Here is a 20,573-nt window from a genome sequence, read left to right as displayed (position 1 = left end):
TGCATCTCGTTCTCTAGGGAAGGAAGGTTTGTTTTCATTTTTTTTATCCCGGAATTTTAAGGAATTTTCCCGGCTTTTCTTCTGTAAAATACTAATTTTTAATCCAAAGTGAACAGAGGGAGAGTTTTCACGTGATTTTCATTGCATAAGCATGGGGGACAAGATGTCAGAGAAGGAGAAGAAAGAGCAGGAAGAAATGGAACTTCAGTGGATTCAGCTGAAGAAGGATTTTGGGGATAAAGTAGCCGGCGAGACGACCAAGGAGAAGATGAAGAGGAAAATCAAAGAGAACCCCCTTGTCCCCATAGGTGAGCCCCATTCTTCTTCACCCTGACTGAATCTCCCTGCATGTTAAAAAGTTAATTCCCGGTGTCATTCCAGGTTGCCTAGCCACTGCCGGTGCTCTCTCATACGGCCTCTGGAGTTTCCGACGTGGCGAGAAGAGGATGGCGCAGATGATGATGCGTACGCGTATTGTAGCCCAAGGACTTACAGTTGTAGCCCTCATGGTTGGTGTCATCCTCTCCACGGTCAAGAAATAGGAACTTTGCTTTTTCCCGGATCTTAGTTTTTCTTATCCTCCTGCTCCACTGCATAATTTCCTGTATATAGGTCTCTAAGCACTCTATGCATTGGCTTGAGGATTCAAGGATATTCTATGCTAGTTGTTAGCCCCTTGGGATTTAATAAAATTAATATTTTTAGAGGAAAATTCGGGAAAACTTTCAGTTCGAGAATTTGAATAAGAAACTTTTGACGGCCTTTTGTGACAAATTGGCGCTGTAGTCGCAAAGAAGCCATAACCCAAAGAGTTTTATTTGTGTGCGTGAGCAGCTTCAAAACTCCGGAAAATCTTCACAAATTCGTGAATTTTGGTGTGAAAAACCGTGAAAAGTGCTACAATGGCTGATGTTTTGGACATTGACAATGCTGAAGATTTCGAAGATGATGATGGAGACCGTAAGTTTGCATTAATTTACCTTTTTTAAGGAGAAAATCCTCAACATAACCTCAATGTTTGTTTATATTTTTATTTCCTTCGTTCGGGGGCTCCGCAGAGGGGATTGTACGGCTAAAGGAGAAGGCACGAAAGCGAAAAGGACGTGGTTTTGGCAATGAGAGCTCCTCACGTCAACCCATACATGACTACGAGAGTGTCCGGATAGAGGATGACGATGAATTGGATCCCGGACCACAGAGATGTAAGTTTCAGGGGCACTTCACGCCCACAGAAGAAAATCCTCATTTTCTTGTAATTTTTTCAGCCGTCGAGGGTTGGATTTTGTTTGTAACATCAATTCACGAGGAAGCACAGGAGGATGACATTCAGGATAAGTTCATTGAGTACGGGGACATCAAGAATATTCATTTGAATCTCGATCGACGCACGGGCTTCCTCAAGGGGTACGCTCTTGTGGAATATGAGACCTTCAAGCAGGCTCTAGCGGCGAAGGAGGCCCTCAATGGGTCCGATATCCTCGGGCAGACCATTGCAGTTGATTGGTGTTTCGTCAAGGGTCCCAAGAGGACGAAGAAATTGGAGCGAAAACGCAGATAATTCATTCCGGGAAGGTGTTGCGGTGGCCCAACGTCCGGAAGGGGAGCTGAGAGTGAATAAATTGATGACAAAAAAAAAAACCCGAAATTCTGCATAGTTTTTCATTTTATTTCCCATCCACAAAAGCCATCTCATCTGCTTCCCTGCTTCCAAAAAACTATGCACATTTTTTATGAATCAAATCATAAAAATTCATTTTCTTCATAAAATTAATCATTTTTTTGCGCCAGAAGTGTGCCAAATTACAGCCTGATTGAAATTTTTATTAATTTCTTTTTCAAAATTATAAATTTAAAAAAAAATAAGAAAACTAAATGGATTTTGATTCATAAAAAATTATTGGATTTTCTTACGGAAAAATTAGACTATTTTCTCTTTGTTAATATACCTCCTTCAACGTTTTTCTTCTCTTTTTTTTTTAAATAATAATTTGACTATTTTCATCTTCTCTCAATGTTTTTTTTTCTTGCATTTTCTGTGTATAAATAAAGATACTTTTTGGTAAAATGGTTTTAATTCTTTAATATTCTTTAATCTGCCCATTTGCAAGATTTTTTTTTTACCCATTGTGGCTATACGGTATTTTATGTTTTCTCTTTTTTTTTTCTTTTTAAATTAAATATTCTTCTCCTTTAATTAACTGAAAAATTTTCCTTTTTTTCTTCTCAAAATTAATTCTTCTGATTTCTTTAAGCTGTTAAAACCTCTCAAGGCACGGCAACCTTCATTATTTTCTTTTTGCTTCTCTGTTCCTTTAAAAAAAAGATTCTTAATAATTTTCAAAATCTGCCAAAAATAAAAAAAAAACTTTCAATTAAATAAAGGTGAATTTTTGTATGGTGCTAATTTTTTTTTGTAAGGATTTTCGATTTTTTTTTATCTTTTTTATACAGAGGCTTTACATTTTTTTCTTTTTAAATATATTTTATGTTTCTTTTCTATTTTTTCTGGTAAAAAAAATACGACAGTGTAAGCTAGCAAAAAAAATGTTACGTTACCCCCAAGTACTGTCAAATTGACATAAGATTTATGACAGCAAAAGATTGACAATTAATCTGAAAATTTGACAGCACTGGGGTTACGTCAAATTTACAAACAGCCATTAATTGCCGCTACACTGCCGTATTTTTTTTAAACCACCTCTCCCATCGTATTTTAGCTCTCTGTTTTGCGGAATAAATTCCCTTCAATTTTGCAAAATATTCTCATTGATATTTTACCCAATCAAATGATTTATTCTCTTTTTTTTCAATGTTTTTTTTTCATTTTTTTCTCCACTTTATGCTTCTCTTCTAATGATTTGAATACACAAAAATCTTCCAATTTTGTGTGCATTCCTTCCCTTCCTTTCGATGAAGATAAAAAAATGTTCCTGAAATGAATTTTTATCTTCTTGCACAATTTTCTTGCTTAAAAATTCTTTCAAAAAAATCCTAATTTGGTGATATAGAGTAGTCCCATAATTATCCATAAATTTATTAATCATTTCTTATTTTTTATGATTTCTGTGGTTATAAAAATCGAACAAATACTGGACTACCCATTTTTCCTTGAAAGTTCCATCACCAAATTAAATTTTTTTCCAGTGGAGATTTCCTTTTAGTCGCCCCTTCTACAACAAGTGATTAATTATTTTGTTTTCTTAATATTTTCTCTCTTGTTCCACCTTATTTTTAGTTTTTTCTTCTTCTCCTTCTTCTAATAATAATTAAATGAGCTTATTTTCGCATGATTTTTGTTTATTCTCTCCTTCTCATTGACGTTGAAAACTTTATCCATTTGTTGGAGGATTTTATACCGCAGAATTCTCCCAAAAAAGGGAATAAAAATAAAATAATTTATTACAAAAAAAAAGATTTAACAGAGAATTGAGAAATTAGCATAACAAAAGACGTTGAATCAACATTTTCAATTTGATAAAATAAATAACTTAAAAAATGTTGGTAAATCCACATATTTAGTGGACTATTCAATGTGGAGAATCCTCGGTAAAATCCTATGTTCCAATGGAAATTTCCTACGACAATCCCATAACCTTCAAAATTTCACAAGCACTATATTTACAAAGATATCTTTTTCTTTCTCATCTCTTGAGATTAAAATGAATGTGAAAACTAAGATATTAGATTAAAAAGGATGATTTACATTGCAACTAATATTACTCATTTTTTTTTTTTGTTAAATATTATTTCTTCAATGTTGTGCTCTTTGCTGAATTTTTATTTTCTCTCTTTTAGTTCTTTCAGTGAATTCCAGACGTTTTTTTTTCTCTTTTTTAATTTAATATATTTTTTATACTAAATTTATTGCTGCTGTATTACCGCACAACATTTTCTTTTTTTTTAATTTATTTAAAAAGCAACTCTATTGCAAAACAAAAGGATTCCTTTTAGTTGAAAAAAAAAAACAAACTTCCCCTTCCCAAAATTAAGAAAAAATTATAAAAAAACATTCTAAAATGGGATAAAAACGTGGGGTGAAATAACTTTTTCATTATTTTGGAATTATAAGGCATTTATGTTTATTTCTAGCAGTAAAAATATGTTTATACTTCTTTTATTAATTCAATTTTCTAAAATTAGTTTTACTTTTTCTTGTAGCACTTTCAACATGGCTATGGAAATAAATTGTTGGCCCCAAAGGGAGCAAAGAAATCCCATCTATTTTTTTAATTGTTGTTTTGATTTTAATTCTTTTAAAACTTTTTATTAAAAAAAAAAGATTTTCTTTGTTTAAAAAATATTTTGATCTAACGAATTTGTTGAGGGTGTTATCAGATAACAAAAAAAAAACTTCTTTTCACTGATTTAAAAGAAAAATTCAGAATAACAGTGGATTAAATTAAATAGTGACAGCTGGAATTTTCATTCGTAGGCTTAAAAATTATTTTTCATTAAATATATTTTTTATTTATCATTTAGCTGTCCTTTTATTTCTTTTTTTCCTAATAAGATAAAAGGGATATTAAATGGATTTTTTTACTAATCTATTTTTCTTGTTCCATCTTCAAAAATACATTTTTTTTTCTTGGAAAAACACTCATGGAATATCTGAAGATTTTTCCACTGGAAGTTCCTTGGAAAAACCTAGAGATTTTCCAATATTTCTCCGGTTTTTTTTCATTTTAGAGAAATTCAGTGAATCTCTGTATTTACTTCCAATCTGTATTTCATGGAAAAATCATTGAATTTTCCATGTATTCCAACATTTTCTTTTATGGAAAAATTCATGAAATCTGAGAGGATTTTTCCATTCCAAATCCCCTGGAGAAATCTTCGAATTCTCCACTAGTTCTCTATTTCTCCATGGAATATTAATTAATTTTTCCTTTTGTTTTTCAATGCTTCCGGTGTTCGCAAGAGGAAATTCCCACTCACCCAAGGAAAAGCAGCAATTAAAGCCAAAGCTTTCGGCCCTAATAGCGGGCCTTCTTCAGTGGCTGAAAGGACACGTTTATTCAAACATTTAATTAATTTTTTCCTTTCAAATCCCATTAAAGAAATTCTCAGTTTTTTCACGTATTTTCCAATTTTTCTTCCGGGGAAACTCAATCAATTTCTCCATTGGAAGTTCATTGAAAAAATCCTTGGAATTTCCATGCTTTTCTCCATGTCTATTTTACTGAGAAACTCATGGAATTTTTAGATATTTCTCCATTAGAAAATTCATAGGAGAAATCCTCGAATTATCCATTACTTCTCCATTTTAGTAAAGAAATCAATGAAATGCCTAAGAATAATTCCACTGAAATTTCATTGGAAAACTCCTCGGATTATCCATTATTTCTCCACATTTCCCTCCCGAGAAACCCGCAGAATAGCAATGATTTTCTCCATTAGAAATTCATTGGAAAACTCCTCGGATTATCCATGAATTTCTCCATCCATTCACCCCCTCTCATCATTCCTAAATACTCTAATTAATAATTTTATTCTTTTCATTTTCTCCTTCACTCCCATTAATTTAATTATTAATGTGTTTTGCGTGTTTTCTTTCGAGAATTTCCTCAGAGTATAACTTACATTGTATTCCTCATCACATAAAGGGTTACAAAACATTTTTTTATGTGGGAGGAACAAAACAAACAATAAAAAAAAGTTTTTATACTCTGAGAAGAAATCGAAAAAATTGTGTTTGTGTACATTTTTCATATGATTTTGCTTCTTTTTTTTTACATTTAACCTTTCTTGTCTTCATACTTCTTTTATCTAAAACTTACACGAAGAACAAGAATATTTCGCATTTTGTTTCCATTTCTTTGTTGTTTTTTTTTATCAATTCATTAACATGACAAACAAAAAAAATTGCGATAGTCTGAAAAAAAAATTTGGTATGTATTTTTGTGTATTTTGTGTGAGGAAAAAGAAAACTAATTGTTAACTATTTATGAGTTTTTTTTAAACTTTTTTTTATTACGATTTTCTGTTTTTTTCTCTTTATATTTTTAATTAAATTTCAATTTGAATTTTTACCCTTTTTGTTGCTTTTTTCCTCATCTTCTCGTCCCTTGGTTGTTAAATAATTAAAAAAAAAAAACGAATAAAATGTTCGTTTTATCTCTTCGTCGTAAGTACATCGAATTGAAATTTTTCCTAAATTTTGCTCATGACACTTTCCACATTTTATTTAAAAAAAAAAAACATTCAAAGAGTAGAAATTCAAATTGTTTTGGTTGCTTTTTTTTCTTTGTTCTATATTAACTATTTAGTTTATATATTTCATGTTTTTTCTTTCTCTGAATTCATCTCTTTCTTGCATTTTATGAAAATTGAACTAAAAGTTTCATCCATTTAGTATTACAATAATAATAATAATAAATTGAAAATGTAATAAAATAGTTATAATTCATCATTTTGGGGGATTGTTTTCTCTTTTTTTTTTGCTTCTTTGTTTTATCTTCAACACAATTTTGCTTTTTTTTTAAACTAAAATTTTGTCTCAAAATTAAGATTTGTTTTTCTTTGTTTTTACATCAGTTCAAAAAATTCTTCATTAAATGTTTTTTTTTGTTGATAAAATATAATATTAAATTGTTCTTTTGAAATTAATAAATTCTTCCCATTTAATTACATTTTCGCGCAAATTCACCTTAAAGAAAAAATGAATTAACTAGCACAAAAAATATTTTTTAAGGATATTTTCCTTTTTTTATATAAAAGAGGGATTTTTCTTCTTTCTTTTTTTTTTTGTATAAAAAAAAGGTTCAACTCACCTCGAATGCGTGCTACTTCTTTTTTTTTTCCTTTTAGCATAGTTTTCACGTGTAGCAGCATAAACAAATAAATGTTCAACACAAACAACATGATTTTAACATTGAAAAAAAAACCATTCCACAATTTTTTCGCGGGATTAAACAACTTCTCTCCTTTTTCTTTCTTTTCCTGTGTGTGTGTGTTGTGTGTCGTTCCATTGATTAATTTGCAATTCATTTCCGGGTTTGGCAACAGTTTGTTTGTTTGTTTTTGGGAGGATTTTTTATTTTTTTGTGGGGAATTTTCATTTGGGAGATGGGAAAGGATTTTTTTTTCTTTAATTCTCATTTTTTTCTTCCGGGTAGGATTCAGCACGCAATTAGCGTGTTAGGGGACGCGAAACCATCGTGACACGACTAAAGATTGACGAGGAATTGAGGGCAAATTTCCCAGCGGGCAATGGCTGCGTGGGCTCCGTGAAAGCCGCCCCCTCAGCTGGATGTGGCTCATAGGCATCCCATGCTTCCTTCAGCATGGCATTCCCATGGAATTTACTCCGAAATCCCATTGAGATGTCTTCAGGGACATTCTGTGATGCCGAATGACGACGTTTCCGATCAGGGCGGGGTTTTACGGCCTCCCCATCGCCACCCCCACCCTGATTATTATCCCGCATGAGACACCTTAAATGATCATCGGAGATATTGTAGGAAATCTCATCACGATCCATCATCCCCCCCTGACTCTCCTTCCACTCACTCCACGTTGTATCCGGAGCTGCGGGATTTGTTGTCATCCATGGGAGATAATTTTTCCATTGAATTGCCCTCGGTTGTGGCGCCTCCGCACCACCATCTGCCCTCTCACTCATTATCCCCTCCATGATGGTCTTTTGATTTTGTTCACCCAATACCTGCGTGAGTTGTTTCACCGTTTCCGGACGCAAAAGATCCGAAATGAGTTTATTCACATTGTAGTAGTACATCTCCTTTGCCGCATCGAGTCTCTTATTTGCCACATCTGGATCTTCAGGGAAGCAGCCCCCATTGCCACACGCATCATCATCATCATCATTCTCCTCCCATTCACTCTCCTCATCCCCCTCACCAATATACAAATTCTGCATATAGCGCAAATCCGACAGAATCTCCTCCCCATCAGCATACAATTCATCCCGAAGAAGACGATTAGCCGGTAGGGACATTGTGCTACTATTGCACGCTGTACAATGCCCCCAGAGTGTGTGACTATTGTTATTCTCCACACAATTCTTCTTCATCTCTGCCATTGTCCAATTATCGAGATCCAAGCATTCCCCAGCGCCTCCGCCACCTCCGAAGCAATTCCCGGACATTGATTGGTAGTGATGCAAATTGTTGTACGTTGACTGCCGGAAGAGATCCAAATCATCACAATCAACACTCCCTTGATCATCATACGCGGCAAATGGATAGGGGGGACGCGTAAAGATATCCGGTGTCATGTCCACATCGGAATCATCATCATCATCCCCATCACGGCGGCATCTCCCAGCTTCGGGTTCCGTAAACATCCTCCCACTGAGGAAGAGCAAACGATCCTCCGTCTGGCTGTACTTCTCAATTTGTCTCACGCAGAATTTAAGGCGAAAATTCCCCCCAATACCCTTCCCGCCACACCCACCATCAACATCATCCACCTCCTCGGCATGCTCCTCACGTCCCAAATACTCCATATACCGCTCCGAATCAAAATACATTGACCCCGTATCCGTGCGTTCGTAGCGAATATTATCCGGTGTACAGGGTATATCAAAGATGAATCCATCAACAAAAGTTTGCTTAATCGGCCGGAAGTGTGTACGATCGGATGTGAGAAGATTCTCCGAATCATTTGAAGCTGCTGCCGCTGCTGCTGCTGCTGCTGCTGCTGCATTTCCCGTCATAAATCCTTTAAACTTTTGCCCGTAGCCACCACCACTGGCATGATTTGATTTCCGGACAACGGTAAAATGGGAATCTTTCGAGTGATTAATTAACGTAACACGCCCCTCATCCCCATCATCGTGCAATGCCTCACTTTTCCCCGTAAAGGATTGAGCATAATTACTTGCATATGATGATGTTATTGGGAGAGATTTGCATTCATCGTACAAATTATCACGACGAATTTCTTCGTCACATCCAACAAATGGTTGATCTGACCACTTACTCAATCCAATAAAATCACTCAGGGGGTATCCCATTACATTCGCATCGGGAGCAAACTGGCAAAAGAAAGAGAAAGAAAAGAAGGGTGAAATTAACCTTTTTTTTGATTTAGCTAGCAAGTCAATCAGATTAAGCAAATAGATCGTAATTTTTTTTTGTTTGAAAGGTATTAAAATCTCCGATAAAATATCAGAAATTCAGTAAAATTAACACTTGGAGGACCGAACACTTTTTACCTACGCGGAGAATCAAAATGTTCATCGTGTCCAACATAATGAAAAGGCCAAATATTAAATGTTTTGTTAATAGTAGATCTGCTTTATTGAATGAGGATCGAAAGTTTAATTAATTCTCTATTTCAAGTATTTATGCACTCAATTTCTAAATTATTTATCAAAAAAAATTGATAATGAAAAAAGTTGCGTAGAATCAATGCAAAGAATGCAAAACTGCCAATTCAAATCAAACTTTTTGCTACAATTTTGCCGATGTTCTTAATGCGTCTAAATAATCACTTCCTTCAGTTCTCTAAGTAACTATCTGATCATTTCCGGCAATAAAATGAGTTCACAAAAAAGCCGCCAAAAATGTATGAGAATTTGAATGGCCACTGTATCCATTTTCATCCTCCGCGTATAATTTCGACTTTGATCTTAACTATCTTATACGAAGAAAAATATTTTCCGGTTTTTCTTTCACCTAATTAAAAGCAATTGAAATTCCCTACAAATAGACGTGATAATTATCACGATAGGTCCAATACATTTTAATTTTAATCTATGACGATTTAAAAACTCGAAATGGCCACTGTGTCCACAAAAATCCTCTAAGTGTTAAGGCAAACTAGACCCTGAATAAAAGTTAAAACTGCATAAATTCGGAAAAATAAATAAAATAAAATAAAAATCTTATTTTTTTTTGTTTGAAAAGTAATAAAACCCGCTATAAAATATCAGAAATTCAGTAAAATTAAGAAAATTTATTCCGCCATTTTCGAAAAATTCGAGATCGAAATTTTCGAAAATTTTGTTTTTCATTTTAGCACCACTTGCGATCATTTCTCGAAGTTGCCATGTCCTAGACATTTGTAGGGTTGAACGAAACCTTTCATTTGCGCTTCATTTGATCTAAATCGGACTTGTACATGATGGCCAGGAAATTAGGACATGATTTTAACCGCGAATAACTTTTGATTAACGTGAGATATCTGAAAACTTCTGCCGCCAAAAGATGCGTAAACTCAAAAAGTTTTATTTGCTTTTTATTTAAGTCAATATTTAAAAAAAAAAAATAGAGCCGCTAGAGTAAAAAAAAACGTGAATAGAAGCGTTTTTTCCAGAACAAATAAACTGCTTTTCATGTTAAATTAACGCTGAACCCATTGTGGCGCCCCGAATAGGGGGCGCCACACAGAAATATTCTTTCAAGTCTCAAGTTCGTAGAAAACCGTTTTTTTTATGGAATAATAAAAATAATGAAAAAAGCAATTATTTTTTTGAGTTATGATATAAAAATTAAAATAGCTTCTTAATAACAAAAAAAAAGATCAATAAAAGTATTATAGGTCTTATTAATTTACAGAATATTCTGTTTTTTTTTTCATAATCAAAATTCAAATATTTTATAGTACAAAATGTGTCTAGGCTTTGTTTTCTAAAACTACATTTTTTTTTATTTCTTTTTCTTTTGCAGAATTCAAAAGAAAAATATCATAAAACATTTCTAACAAAAAAAAAATAAATAAAATTTAGAGTCGAAACACACTTCATCTTTTTTTTTTTAACTTTATCCTATAAAATATCTGGATATTAAGTTTATGAATTAAAAAAAAAAATGTAAAAGAAATTAACGATTCTGAATGATCTACAGAAGAGCTTTTTCAATCCTTTGAATTCATATAATTTTCAATAATTAAAACTAAAATAAACTAGAATGCCAAAAAAATGATTTCAATATAAAATGTTATCGAATTCAACACGAATTCTTTTATTACTAAGAAAGTACAAATAAATTTTCTACAGAATCAGGAGCAATAATTTCTTATCTCAATATTAATGACCGATTTATCATTCATAGTTTAATCAGTCAATTACAACAAATTCCCATGAAATTATGACCAATATTAATTTTCAATAATTTTCTGTGTCACAATTTTTTTTATTTTTATTTAAATTCCCGAGAAAGATTAAAAAAATCAATTATGGACTAATTATTTAAAAATTTTCTGATTTCTTTTATTTTAATAAATCTATTTGAGTCATTTCAGGCAACTAAAAAGTTCATAGAAATTGTTTTTTTCTCTATACTCTCTTTAAATTAACCTTGCACCAAAGCTTCACCACTTAGTGACGTAGAGGTTGTAAAGCAACCAATGGGAACGCTTTGACCGAATTCGTCAACCAATCAGAAGAGATTTTCTTCAAAACGTCAATTCTTCTTCTTATTCATTTATATTTCAACTTGAAAAAAATAGTTTTTTTTATTTCAAAAAAATTTTAACGTCTCATTCAATCGTGATAACTTTATCAAGTCTCTCCTTGAAATGAAATCCTCACCTCTTAATTTTATTCTTTTCTTTAGGATATTGATTCTTTAATGAGAAAGCACGAACATTTAAAACTTTAACCCTCCCCCTCTCATTTTAATTCACAAACTTCCCAGTAAAGTTTAAAACGTTTTTTTTTCTTTCTTGAAACTTTTGTGAGCGAATCCACAATCATTTGTGAGACAATTGAGTAAATAATAATAACTGTGAGCAATGTCTTTTTTTTGAGTTTTTAAGGTGGCCCTCCCTCGTAAACCACACACACAAAAAAAATTAAGCTCTCTTTGTGTGGCGTCATCGACATCTCAAGGGCGCCCTGTGAGAACTTCCGTGTAATAAACACATATACAATAGAATAGAAGAAAAAAAAGCACTGAACTCTCCTTATCAGTGTGGGAGAGAGAGAGAGAGAGGGAGGCGTTGATAGCGTATTTATAAGAAGTTTATAAACTCACCATTATTGCGTCGCCTTTTAGTTTTGCGCTTCACCCCAGCGGCTGCAGCTACACCCCCATTGTTGTTTGCCCTGCTGGTGACACCCCCATCTCCATCGTCACACACAGCACCCCCTTGTTGTACCCCAACACTGTCTTCTTCACCCCCAATTCCGCCACATCCCATCTCATTGGGCCATGTCAATGCGGATGATAGTGCCGACGAGGTTTCTGCAGCACCACCTTCCTCGCCGAATGGACGATTTGAGAGTGCCGGAAAAGCCCGGTAGTACCTCTTGGTAGGATCTTCTGCCTTTGTTGTCGATTCATTTATCTGTTTATTCAATTTTTTTTTAAATTATTCGCGAAGAGACGAAAGAAAAAATAATCTCCTGTTAGCAAAAGACTCCGTACAAAAACTGTCTCTATTTGCACAATTATTTGTCCATCTATCTTCTTTTTTTTTTATTTTCCTTCTCTCACACACATCTCTCTTTGAGATTGAGGTAACAGATGGCAAAATTAAAAATTAAAATACTTTATAAGACAGAAGAGAAAAAAAAACTCACCGTTTTGGCCTCCATCTCAACACTTTCCTCGTAGTCCGATGAATTATTCTCAATTTCACGAAGTCGCTTACAAAGTTCATTCACCAAATCCTCAACATTTGATTTCTACGCATAAAACGTAAAAAAGAGAAAGAGAGAGAGAGATGAAGGTTAAAATTTTCTTCAGTTTTTTTTTTTGGATCCAAAAATAATATTTCTTTTTGCATAAATAAATAAAGCTGCCACGATGGCGGGAATAAAAGAAAACCACGCGTGAGGAGGAGGAGGGAAAATCTCAACAAAATTTTTGTTGTTTACCTGTTGATCAGATTCAGCAACCTCCATTAAACTTTCAACGGCAGCAAACTTCTTTAGAGCTTCTGCATCGGATGGTGTTAGACGACGATTTTTTCTAGCAAACCACCCCTGCAGAAGAACACAAAGAATATATTTTTTAAAAAAACTTTAATTTGTGCCTTTTTAATTGATATAAGGTAGCTTTGTTAATGCTAATTGCTCCCTTGTGTGAGAGATTCCAAAATTTCAAATCTGTCTACCTAAGACTATAACTCATTAGGAAGCTTAAGGCTTTACGGAGAATCGAAGGGAAACCTAAATTTGATGGTCATCGTGAGACTTTTATGATTGTCCCTCAATACATTATTGCTTTAAAGTGAAATTTCTCATTAAAATACTAGACAGACATCATTAGCAAACACACGAGGACAGAAGAAAGAACCCAAAAGAGCTTCTTTTTCATCAATTTTTAAATTTTCTCTTCTTCGAAAGGAACAAAAGAGAGCAAAAATGCAAAGAGACAATAAATTAGGGCAAATTATTAAGAATCTTTTCTAATCCAATCCTTCTAGGAATTTGCTTTAGTCGTTATATTTTTAAAGCTTTGGCATGTCTATTTATTTAAATATTTTAAGAAAATTCCTTTTCTTTTCTTACTAAAGAGAAATAATAATTACACCACGTTAAAGTTGGTAAAATACTTGGAAAATATTTTTTTTACGCGATGTGTAACAAAATATATTTATATTCATTTGATGTCAATAAAGTTTTCCCGGCTGGTCCGTAATACGTTGAAGATTGTTTTATCTTCATGAATTTCTTTACAATATTTTGTAGTAGTCAATTAAAAAAAATTCTTTTTATTTTATTTTATGGCAGCCTAGACTCATACCAAAATATATGTATAATTTATATTAGTAACTTCTAAATACAATTATGACTAGCCCTTTTATCCAGAAATAAACCCATATATTTTACAAAGAGAATTACTGTAACAATTACAATGGAAAATAAAAAAAAAAAAGAATGGCAATGCCAGAATATCTAAACTATTATTTTATAGCAAGAAATGTGTCTTGGCTAGAAGTAGGGTATTATTTTTTTTATAGATATCACACAAAAAAATTTTTCTTTGTTCTAATTTTTTTTACTCTGTAAAAAAAAACATTTCCAAATTCTTGTAAAACTTTGCTGCAAATTTTATTTATTAAGAAATTATTAAAATTTAAAAATTAGTATTTTCACTAGTCGGATAATAAATATCACGTGACTTTCTTAAAGCGTAAAAAAATGAAAACTTTCGGACAATGTTTTAGATCGTTTAGCTATAGATAATGGTAATAAAGATCTTATTATACATTTTGCCCAGTTTGTACTGTTTAAATTAACTTTGCATCAAAGTTTTGCCTAGCAAACTAGTATTAGCCAATAAAAATGCTCTAGTTGATTTTCTCAGCCAATCAGAGCTCTTCTCTGCAATCAATTCTTCTTCTTCTTTATTTTGACATCATGAACAATTTATTTATTTTTTGTTAGATCAAATTAATTCAATTCTTCAAAGATGTGACGGTTCAAACCGCAAGGTTTATTCGAATATAAAAATTCTTCTTTATTCAAAACAACAATTCTATGCTATTCTCAGATTTCAATAATTCCTCACGTATTCAATAATAACAATAATTTAAAAAAAATCCCCGCGAATTGAGAGATAAAATAAATATTGTAAAAAAATCCCTCCAGTTCAGAGACAATTTTGTTTATATTCCCTCAAGGAAAAGACAAATAAACAGAGAATTTGTTTTAGTTATAAGTAAGAAAAAGAAAATCAACATGTTGCAGTTAAAATTGCACGCGGGGTCAGCAAAATTACTATCGCGCGAGCTCTTTTGCTTTTATTCATTTTTTTTCCTAACGTGGTTAATTCGGGTCAGTAGCGGGGTATTGTGAATTTGTCAATAGAGAGAAAAAAGAAGTTTGCACATAAAAGAATCAAGAGAGGAAGAAGAAGAGGAAAAAAATGTGAATGATTTCTCACCTTGAGCTGGGGAATTTCGGCCAAATCCAAGGCATTCACTTGCAATGGCGTATGAAGCAGCGATAGGAGCAAGCGTGAATAGACAACTGGTGCATCAACACCCAAATCCTCCAGTCGCGATATGAGCCAATCGGAAATTGCGTTAACCGCACGAGCAGACACAAGCTGGGGATACTTCATTCCTACATTTTTTTTTATGTTTTATTGTAGAAGACATAGAGAGAATAAAAAAAATAAACCCCAATTGTGGTTATCTGCACAACCAAACACACAAAAAATTAAATATAGGGTGACATGGGGCAAAAAGTTAGTTTTTTTTTTTGGAAGTAACATTTTCCTGATTTTCCTGAAAATATATAAATTTTCCAATGAAGACTATCATATAGAAAATTTTCCGGGCTACAACGTTGTCTCACACGATTATTTTCCAACTCAACGGGAAAATGCATTTTCAGTCGATTTTCCGAAACCTTGAACTTTTAACATTTTACCCCAGCCATGGGGTAAAATGTTAATTTACGTTTTTTTTGTCCTTAAATTTAAATATTTTTAATTTATTTCATCTAGACACTATGAAAAAAACAATTGAGAATAAGATATTTGTGTCAATTAGAAAAATTTACGAAATTTCACTTTTTATTTTATAAGTGATTAAATATTAGTAATAGCCAGTAATATAACATCCTAAATTAAAGGTAATAAATGTGCTGACTGGGGAAAAATTAAAAAATTAATAAATAAAAAAAGTTAACTGTCTTAAAAACGGATTCTAACTTTTTGCTCCAAGTGACTTTTTTTTACGGGAAAACTCGGAATTTTTTTTCGGAAAATTTAGACTAGGTTCGTGTTCTGCAATAGGTACTCTATCTAAAAAAAATGCATTTTGATAAAAAAAAATACGGAGAAATACGCCAAAATACGATCTTGAAATGAAATGTCAAAGTAATTTTGAAATTCGAAAAATTTGTTTTTTAAATAAATCCCAAAATAATAGATCAATTTTTATAAAACTTTATAGTCTTAGTTAGAGTTATAAAAGGTACATTTTTACTAAAGGGGAAGATTCTGATAAAAATTTTTCATCTTCTTTTCAAACAACTTAAAAATCATTGTAAGATTTTGACAGATAGGTGTAAAAACAAAAATTTCAAAATTTTAAAATTTTAAAAACATTTAAAAAATCGTTCTATTGTCGTTCTAGAAAAGAAAAACAAATGGTCAGAAAGATCTTTAAAGAGACCTAGAAAAGTAATATTTCAAAAATACGATTAAAGATGGGAACAAAATGTCAAAATCATTTAAGATTTTTTCCAGAATACCAAAAATCTTATAATTGACGAATTGTAAGAAAAGAAAATGAAAGATTTTTATCAGAATCTACCCCTAAATTAGAACAATTACGAAATAATATTTACTGAGATATTGAAGATGTGTTGTCTTGCATTTCTAACTTTTTGCCCCAGTTACCCCTATCTACGTACTTAAATACAAAAAAGGAAAGAAAAAGAAAATCAAGAGAGAGAGAAGGAAAGAGAATAAAAGTAAAAAGAGCTTAGTCACCTTAATTACTGAATAGAATGTCATTCACGTGTCGTGATCTTCCCAAATTGCCACTCGACTGAGTCGGTGTGGTGCTGAGAAGGCGTCCGCTGATGCCGGCCAGATGGGTGGTACTGGCACAAAATGTGGCAAATGGTGGTGAGTTGATAGCAACCCCCGCAATGTGTTCCACCCTCAAACCACGTATCCCTACTCATCGTGTGCAAATTCACAGAAATTCATCATCTTAATTTTTCTTTCTAACATCTCTGAGGGCATTTTCACTTTCAACAAATATTTTTTTTTATTATTCTTTCCTCCTGGAAATCCTCTGAATCCTTGTTTTATTGAGACACCCACACTTTTGTTGATTTCTTTGATTTCTTTTTTTACAACAAAAAAAATCCTTTGGTGATGAAAAAAGTTCAATAACAACTCAAAAAATCTTCACGCTTCAACACTGAAAGTTCTTCCTTCAGTTGATTAACAGAGATGTGAAGAAGACAAGTAAGCAGAAGTGAATTGTCTTCCCTTTTTGGGATTGTTGGTCTGATGCGTTACAAGAGCTTCAACAAACTAACTTTTGGTCGTTGTACTTGCCCTTTTTTTTTCCTTCCCAAAAGCTAATGTGTGTGTACACACGTTGCCCCAAAATGCAAAGAGAGCGAGAGAAGCCCTCGCTGATAAATCTATGACTCTATGCAGAAAGAATTTCTCAGACACACGTCGTTTTGTGTCTGGAGAATTCTCTTTGTTGTGTTGTCCTCCAAGAGATTTTTTTCTTTGGGCAATATTGAGAATTTTTCGCACTCTGCTTCTTCTCGAGATTTTTTATTCTTCTTTAATTTCTTTTTATTTTGCACCACAAAATGCCAACTCAAAGAGCCCCCAAAAGTTGTATTTTTAAGAGATGTTGCAGCAAAAGGAGTTAAAATGATGATGATTTTTATTCGATGAAAATAATTTTTTTTTATCCGTTCAGCTTATTTTTTTTTCTTGTGTGAATTCTTAGTGTTGTTTGGTTGTCTTAAAAGATTAAAATGTGTAATTTGTGTGATGATATTTGACGATTCTTAGTCCATTTTTGCATTAAGAGAGAGAGAGAGATAGGTTGTTTTCGGTTGTATGCGTGTTGTGTGTCTATTTGGTGTTGATTTTCCTTATTGATTTGGGTCCATTTTTGTTAATTTGTGGCTATCTGAAATGATAAAAGGAATAACCAAAAACACATTAGAACCAGACGAATATTTTTTTTATTTCTCAAAGTATTTTTATGTCTGGAAGTTGTGGAATTTTTTTTTTTTTTGGTAAATTCCCCCAAAAAACAAGACAGGGGAGAGAGAATTCGTAGAGAGAGACACACACACCGTATACTCAATGAGACAAAGACCTTTCGTGACGACAAAAGTGTCTCCTGCTCTTTATGCTCTCACGATCTACATCATTATATACAATTTAATCAAAATATTATTGGCTTTTGGTCGTCTCATTCACTCCACAACACACCACATAGGCGCCTCCCTCCCATCATTCATATTTTATCAATTTCTACGAATTTTTGCTTATGCACAAAGCACCATGAATGACGGGAAAATTTATATTTTGAGAAAACTTATCTCTTCAAGACTCTTAAAAATAATAATATACCAAAACATATAGTTTAGAGTCACAGGAAATACTGTTTTTAGAAGAAAAAGTAAAAACAATAAAATGAGAAAATATTTGAAGAATTTGTGAATGAATAATTTTTACAATATTTTGAAGGATAAGATAATTAAAAACAAAAAAAAAAAAACAAAAATATGTTGATAAAGTGTCACAAACAGAAGAGATTTCGAAGATACTTATAGCCCTTTCCTCAGGTCTAGCTGGTCAGATAATTTTGGAAAATGTGAGAATTTCAAATAGTTTTTTGTTTCAAAATACATAAGCTTTAAAATTGCTTTTGAAACTCTTCAAATTGGTTTTCCGTTGATGTTTCGATACAATTTTCATCTTCATCAGGCCATTGAATTTGTTCAAAAGGCATTCCTGAGAAAGCTTCTATTAAATTCAAAACGAAACATTATTGATGAAATACTAAAAGGATTAATAGAATATAAAAAAAACCGAATTTTTTCTTTATTATCTTTTAGTAATTTCAATTGGATTAATTTCATTTTTTAACTGGAATGTTGTGTTTTTTTTAACTGATTAAATCATATTCTCTGAACTTATTCACTTAAGTTTTTTTTTGACTGATTATTTGATTGATAATTATTTTAACGTATTTAGCTTTAAACTTTATGGAGTTTTGAGGCAGATACAACAAAGGTAGCGGCAAGTGACGATATGTTAAAAATATTCAAAGTATTCAATGTAAATTAGCCCAAATAATACAAATTAATCAATCAAAAAGACACAATTTAATTAGCAATAGAAACGTTAATTATTTTATTAGAAAAGTGGAATTTATCAGTCAAAGAAACAAATTAAGATCTCATTTTAAGCTAAATTAAGGCCCATAAAGACTGCATTGCGTAAGGGACATAGATCCTTAACTAGACCAAATTAACGTAACACCTCACTTTAACTAAAATATCTTAAAAGTTAAAATAAATCGTGTTTTTCATCAATTTTTTTTTTTCAGATAAATTGGGCCTTATTCAGTGACTAACAAAACCTTTGAAAATTTTGAATTTTGTACGGAAATTTCAAGATTTCAAGCGAATTTCAAAGGTTTCTTGGTCACTGAATAAGGCCCATTTTTAGGGATAAAAATTGCATTAACTTGTGATTTTTTTAAAGAAATAAATTCCATTCCAAAAGGAAAAAAAAAGAATTCTAAATTCTCAGAATACATAACTCACAGAAAATTATCTGAGAATAATACTAAATCATTGTTTTTGTTTTAAATTAACTACGTCAACATCCCTAAAATAAAATAATAAATAAATAAATCAGTTTAATTGTGTCCCTTTCAATTTTCCACCCCTATGGCTCTCTTAATTGCTTTTTAATGGAAAATATTCCCCATTGAATTTCCCTAAAATTGCACACATGAATAATTAAATTGATGGGAATTACATATAATGGGGCATGTCTGTTGCAATTTTTTTTTGCCATTGAGTGGTGTGTAGCGGCATCCACCCAAAAATGTTTATGCCATCAGTAAAATTTCTCGTGTAAATGGGCCCCTATTTGCGGGGGCGTAGTAGAGGGTGAGTAGCGCATTGTTCACCTCTCGTGTGCTTTCCTCAATAGACGAATAGATCATTTGCGTGGATTTTTTTGTAGCGGATGTAATGTCTGAATACAACTCTTTCTGCCTGATTGAGAGAGTTTTGTGTCAAAGTGCGCAGGTCATGAGAAGTGCGCAACAACCAATGTCTCCTCTGTGTGATTGCAGAGAAAATTGGAAAATTTGTGTGGGAAAATTGTTTAAGACTTATTTTTTCTTTCGGGATCTTGGCAAAGTTCTGTGAGAAAACTCGTACAAAGAGAGAGAAAAATTGAGAGAGATAATCATGTGATTGAAGCATGAAGAGCGATTGCGTCTCTTACTCTGATTCTTTTTTATCATTCATTTTACGTCGTCTGTCGCGACATTAGACGCGATATGACGATGAGAAAGGAGCTTTTACTGTGAGATTTTCAAGTTTAACCATAATCGAGAAAAACTCACACATCTTGCAATGCAACGAAAATTTACTTTTTTTTCCTTAAAAAGTTTTCTCTTCTTTCCTCTAGTAAAGGAAAGGACGGTCAAGACGTTTTTTTTTTCTTTTGTTGTTCATCGTGTGATTTACTGGTTATTTCATCAGAGTTATATACACACCACCAGCAATGTAAACACTTTATATGGAAATCTCAAGATGAGTGGGAAACGAGTTTTTCACGGCGGTGTGCACTTTTATCGCAAAATGATTTCATGTGTGTGCGATGAAAATGAAGTTTGCAACCTTCCAGGTGCAGCACAATAAAAGTCCTCCACAGAGGTGCAAGTTGAGCCTCATATGTGTGTGAGAGAAGCGAAATTAATGAAAATTTTGCCATTTTAGTAGCGTGTTCAGTGATGCAATTCATTTATCAATAAACACCCAACAACCAAAGTCAGCAACAGTGTGTTTAATAGCGAGAGGGTGGCAATTTCTGCTGATTGCTGTTGCAGCGAATAAAAAAATCTCACTTTATGCTTTTTTGTTTTTGTTGGCGATGAGAAGGAAATTAATTGGCTACTTTTCATGGTTTTCTGGT

At 32.6% G+C, this 20,573-nt stretch overlaps 5 protein-coding genes across 8 annotated transcripts in view; 2 read left to right on the top strand and 3 right to left on the bottom strand.

Moving 5' to 3' along the window:
- Positions 1–20,573, bottom strand: part of LOC129788711 (mucin-5AC) — a 1,053,002-nt gene that overhangs the window by 896,685 nt on the left and 135,744 nt on the right. The gene's annotated exons all lie outside the window — the stretch shown is intronic.
- LOC129788800 (HIG1 domain family member 2A, mitochondrial) lies at positions 6–712 on the top strand. The gene is made up of 2 exons (XM_055825139.1): positions 6–308; positions 382–712. Exons 1-2 carry the CDS (start codon positions 152–154, stop codon positions 540–542), a joined length of 318 nt encoding a protein of 105 aa, XP_055681114.1. The 5' UTR covers positions 6–151; the 3' UTR covers positions 543–712.
- On the top strand, positions 812–2,065 carry LOC129788795 (RNA-binding protein 8A). Its single transcript, XM_055825133.1, has 3 exons — positions 812–960; positions 1,059–1,202; positions 1,266–2,065. The coding sequence occupies exons 1-3, from the start codon at positions 903–905 to the stop codon at positions 1,556–1,558; spliced, it is 495 nt and encodes a 164-aa protein (XP_055681108.1). The 5' UTR covers positions 812–902; the 3' UTR covers positions 1,559–2,065.
- On the bottom strand, positions 4,486–9,000 carry LOC129788728 (uncharacterized). 2 transcript variants are annotated; one of them, XM_055825034.1, is made up of 2 exons: positions 6,771–9,000; positions 4,486–6,646 (listed from the first exon to the last, which is right to left on the bottom strand). In XM_055825034.1, exon 1 carries the CDS (start codon positions 8,972–8,974, stop codon positions 7,130–7,132), a length of 1,845 nt encoding a protein of 614 aa, XP_055681009.1. In that variant the 5' UTR covers positions 8,975–9,000; the 3' UTR covers positions 4,486–6,646; positions 6,771–7,129. The 2 variants fall into 2 exon arrangements, with proteins under 2 accessions (XP_055681009.1, XP_055681010.1); XM_055825035.1 differs by having other exon boundaries at positions 4,486–5,872.
- The window catches only part of LOC129788784 (uncharacterized), a 12,063-nt gene continuing 2,860 nt past the window's right edge, over positions 11,371–20,573 (bottom strand). Inside the window, exons 2-6 of one of the 3 annotated variants that reach the window (XM_055825119.1) lie at positions 16,359–17,535; positions 14,799–14,980; positions 12,785–12,892; positions 12,488–12,592; positions 11,371–12,252 (exon numbers count right to left, since the gene is read on the bottom strand). In XM_055825119.1, coding sequence (XP_055681094.1) covers positions 11,917–12,252; positions 12,488–12,592; positions 12,785–12,892; positions 14,799–14,978 — 729 coding nt within the window. In that variant the 5' untranslated portion in view covers positions 14,979–14,980; positions 16,359–17,535 and the 3' untranslated portion in view covers positions 11,371–11,916. The remainder of the gene's footprint in view (positions 12,253–12,487; positions 12,593–12,784; positions 12,893–14,798; positions 14,981–16,358; positions 17,536–20,573) is intronic. The other 2 variants (XM_055825120.1, XM_055825121.1) reach the window with 2 other exon arrangements.

This window comes from Lutzomyia longipalpis, chromosome 2, assembly GCF_024334085.1.
Source record: "Lutzomyia longipalpis isolate SR_M1_2022 chromosome 2, ASM2433408v1".
NCBI classification, from domain to species: domain Eukaryota; kingdom Metazoa; phylum Arthropoda; class Insecta; order Diptera; family Psychodidae; genus Lutzomyia; species Lutzomyia longipalpis.
Note: the sequence above shows the minus strand (reverse complement) of the source record. Positions and strands in the feature narration are given on the sequence as shown.

Excerpts from the sequence above, each read along its gene's own strand:
- LOC129788728 (XM_055825034.1), bottom strand. The coding sequence starts at position 8,974 with ATGGGATACCCCCTGAGTGATTTTATTGGATTGAGTAAGTGGTCAGAT.
- LOC129788795 (XM_055825133.1), top strand. The coding sequence starts at position 903 with ATGGCTGATGTTTTGGACATTGACAATGCTGAAGATTTCGAAGATGAT. Across the intron at positions 961-1,058 it reads CGAAGATGATGATGGAGACC|AGGGGATTGTACGGCTAAAG; the intron begins GTAAGTTTGCAT and ends GGGGCTCCGCAG. Across the intron at positions 1,203-1,265 it reads GGATCCCGGACCACAGAGAT|CCGTCGAGGGTTGGATTTTG; the intron begins GTAAGTTTCAGG and ends TAATTTTTTCAG.
- LOC129788800 (XM_055825139.1), top strand. The coding sequence starts at position 152 with ATGGGGGACAAGATGTCAGAGAAGGAGAAGAAAGAGCAGGAAGAAATG. Across the intron at positions 309-381 it reads GAACCCCCTTGTCCCCATAG|GTTGCCTAGCCACTGCCGGT; the intron begins GTGAGCCCCATT and ends GTGTCATTCCAG.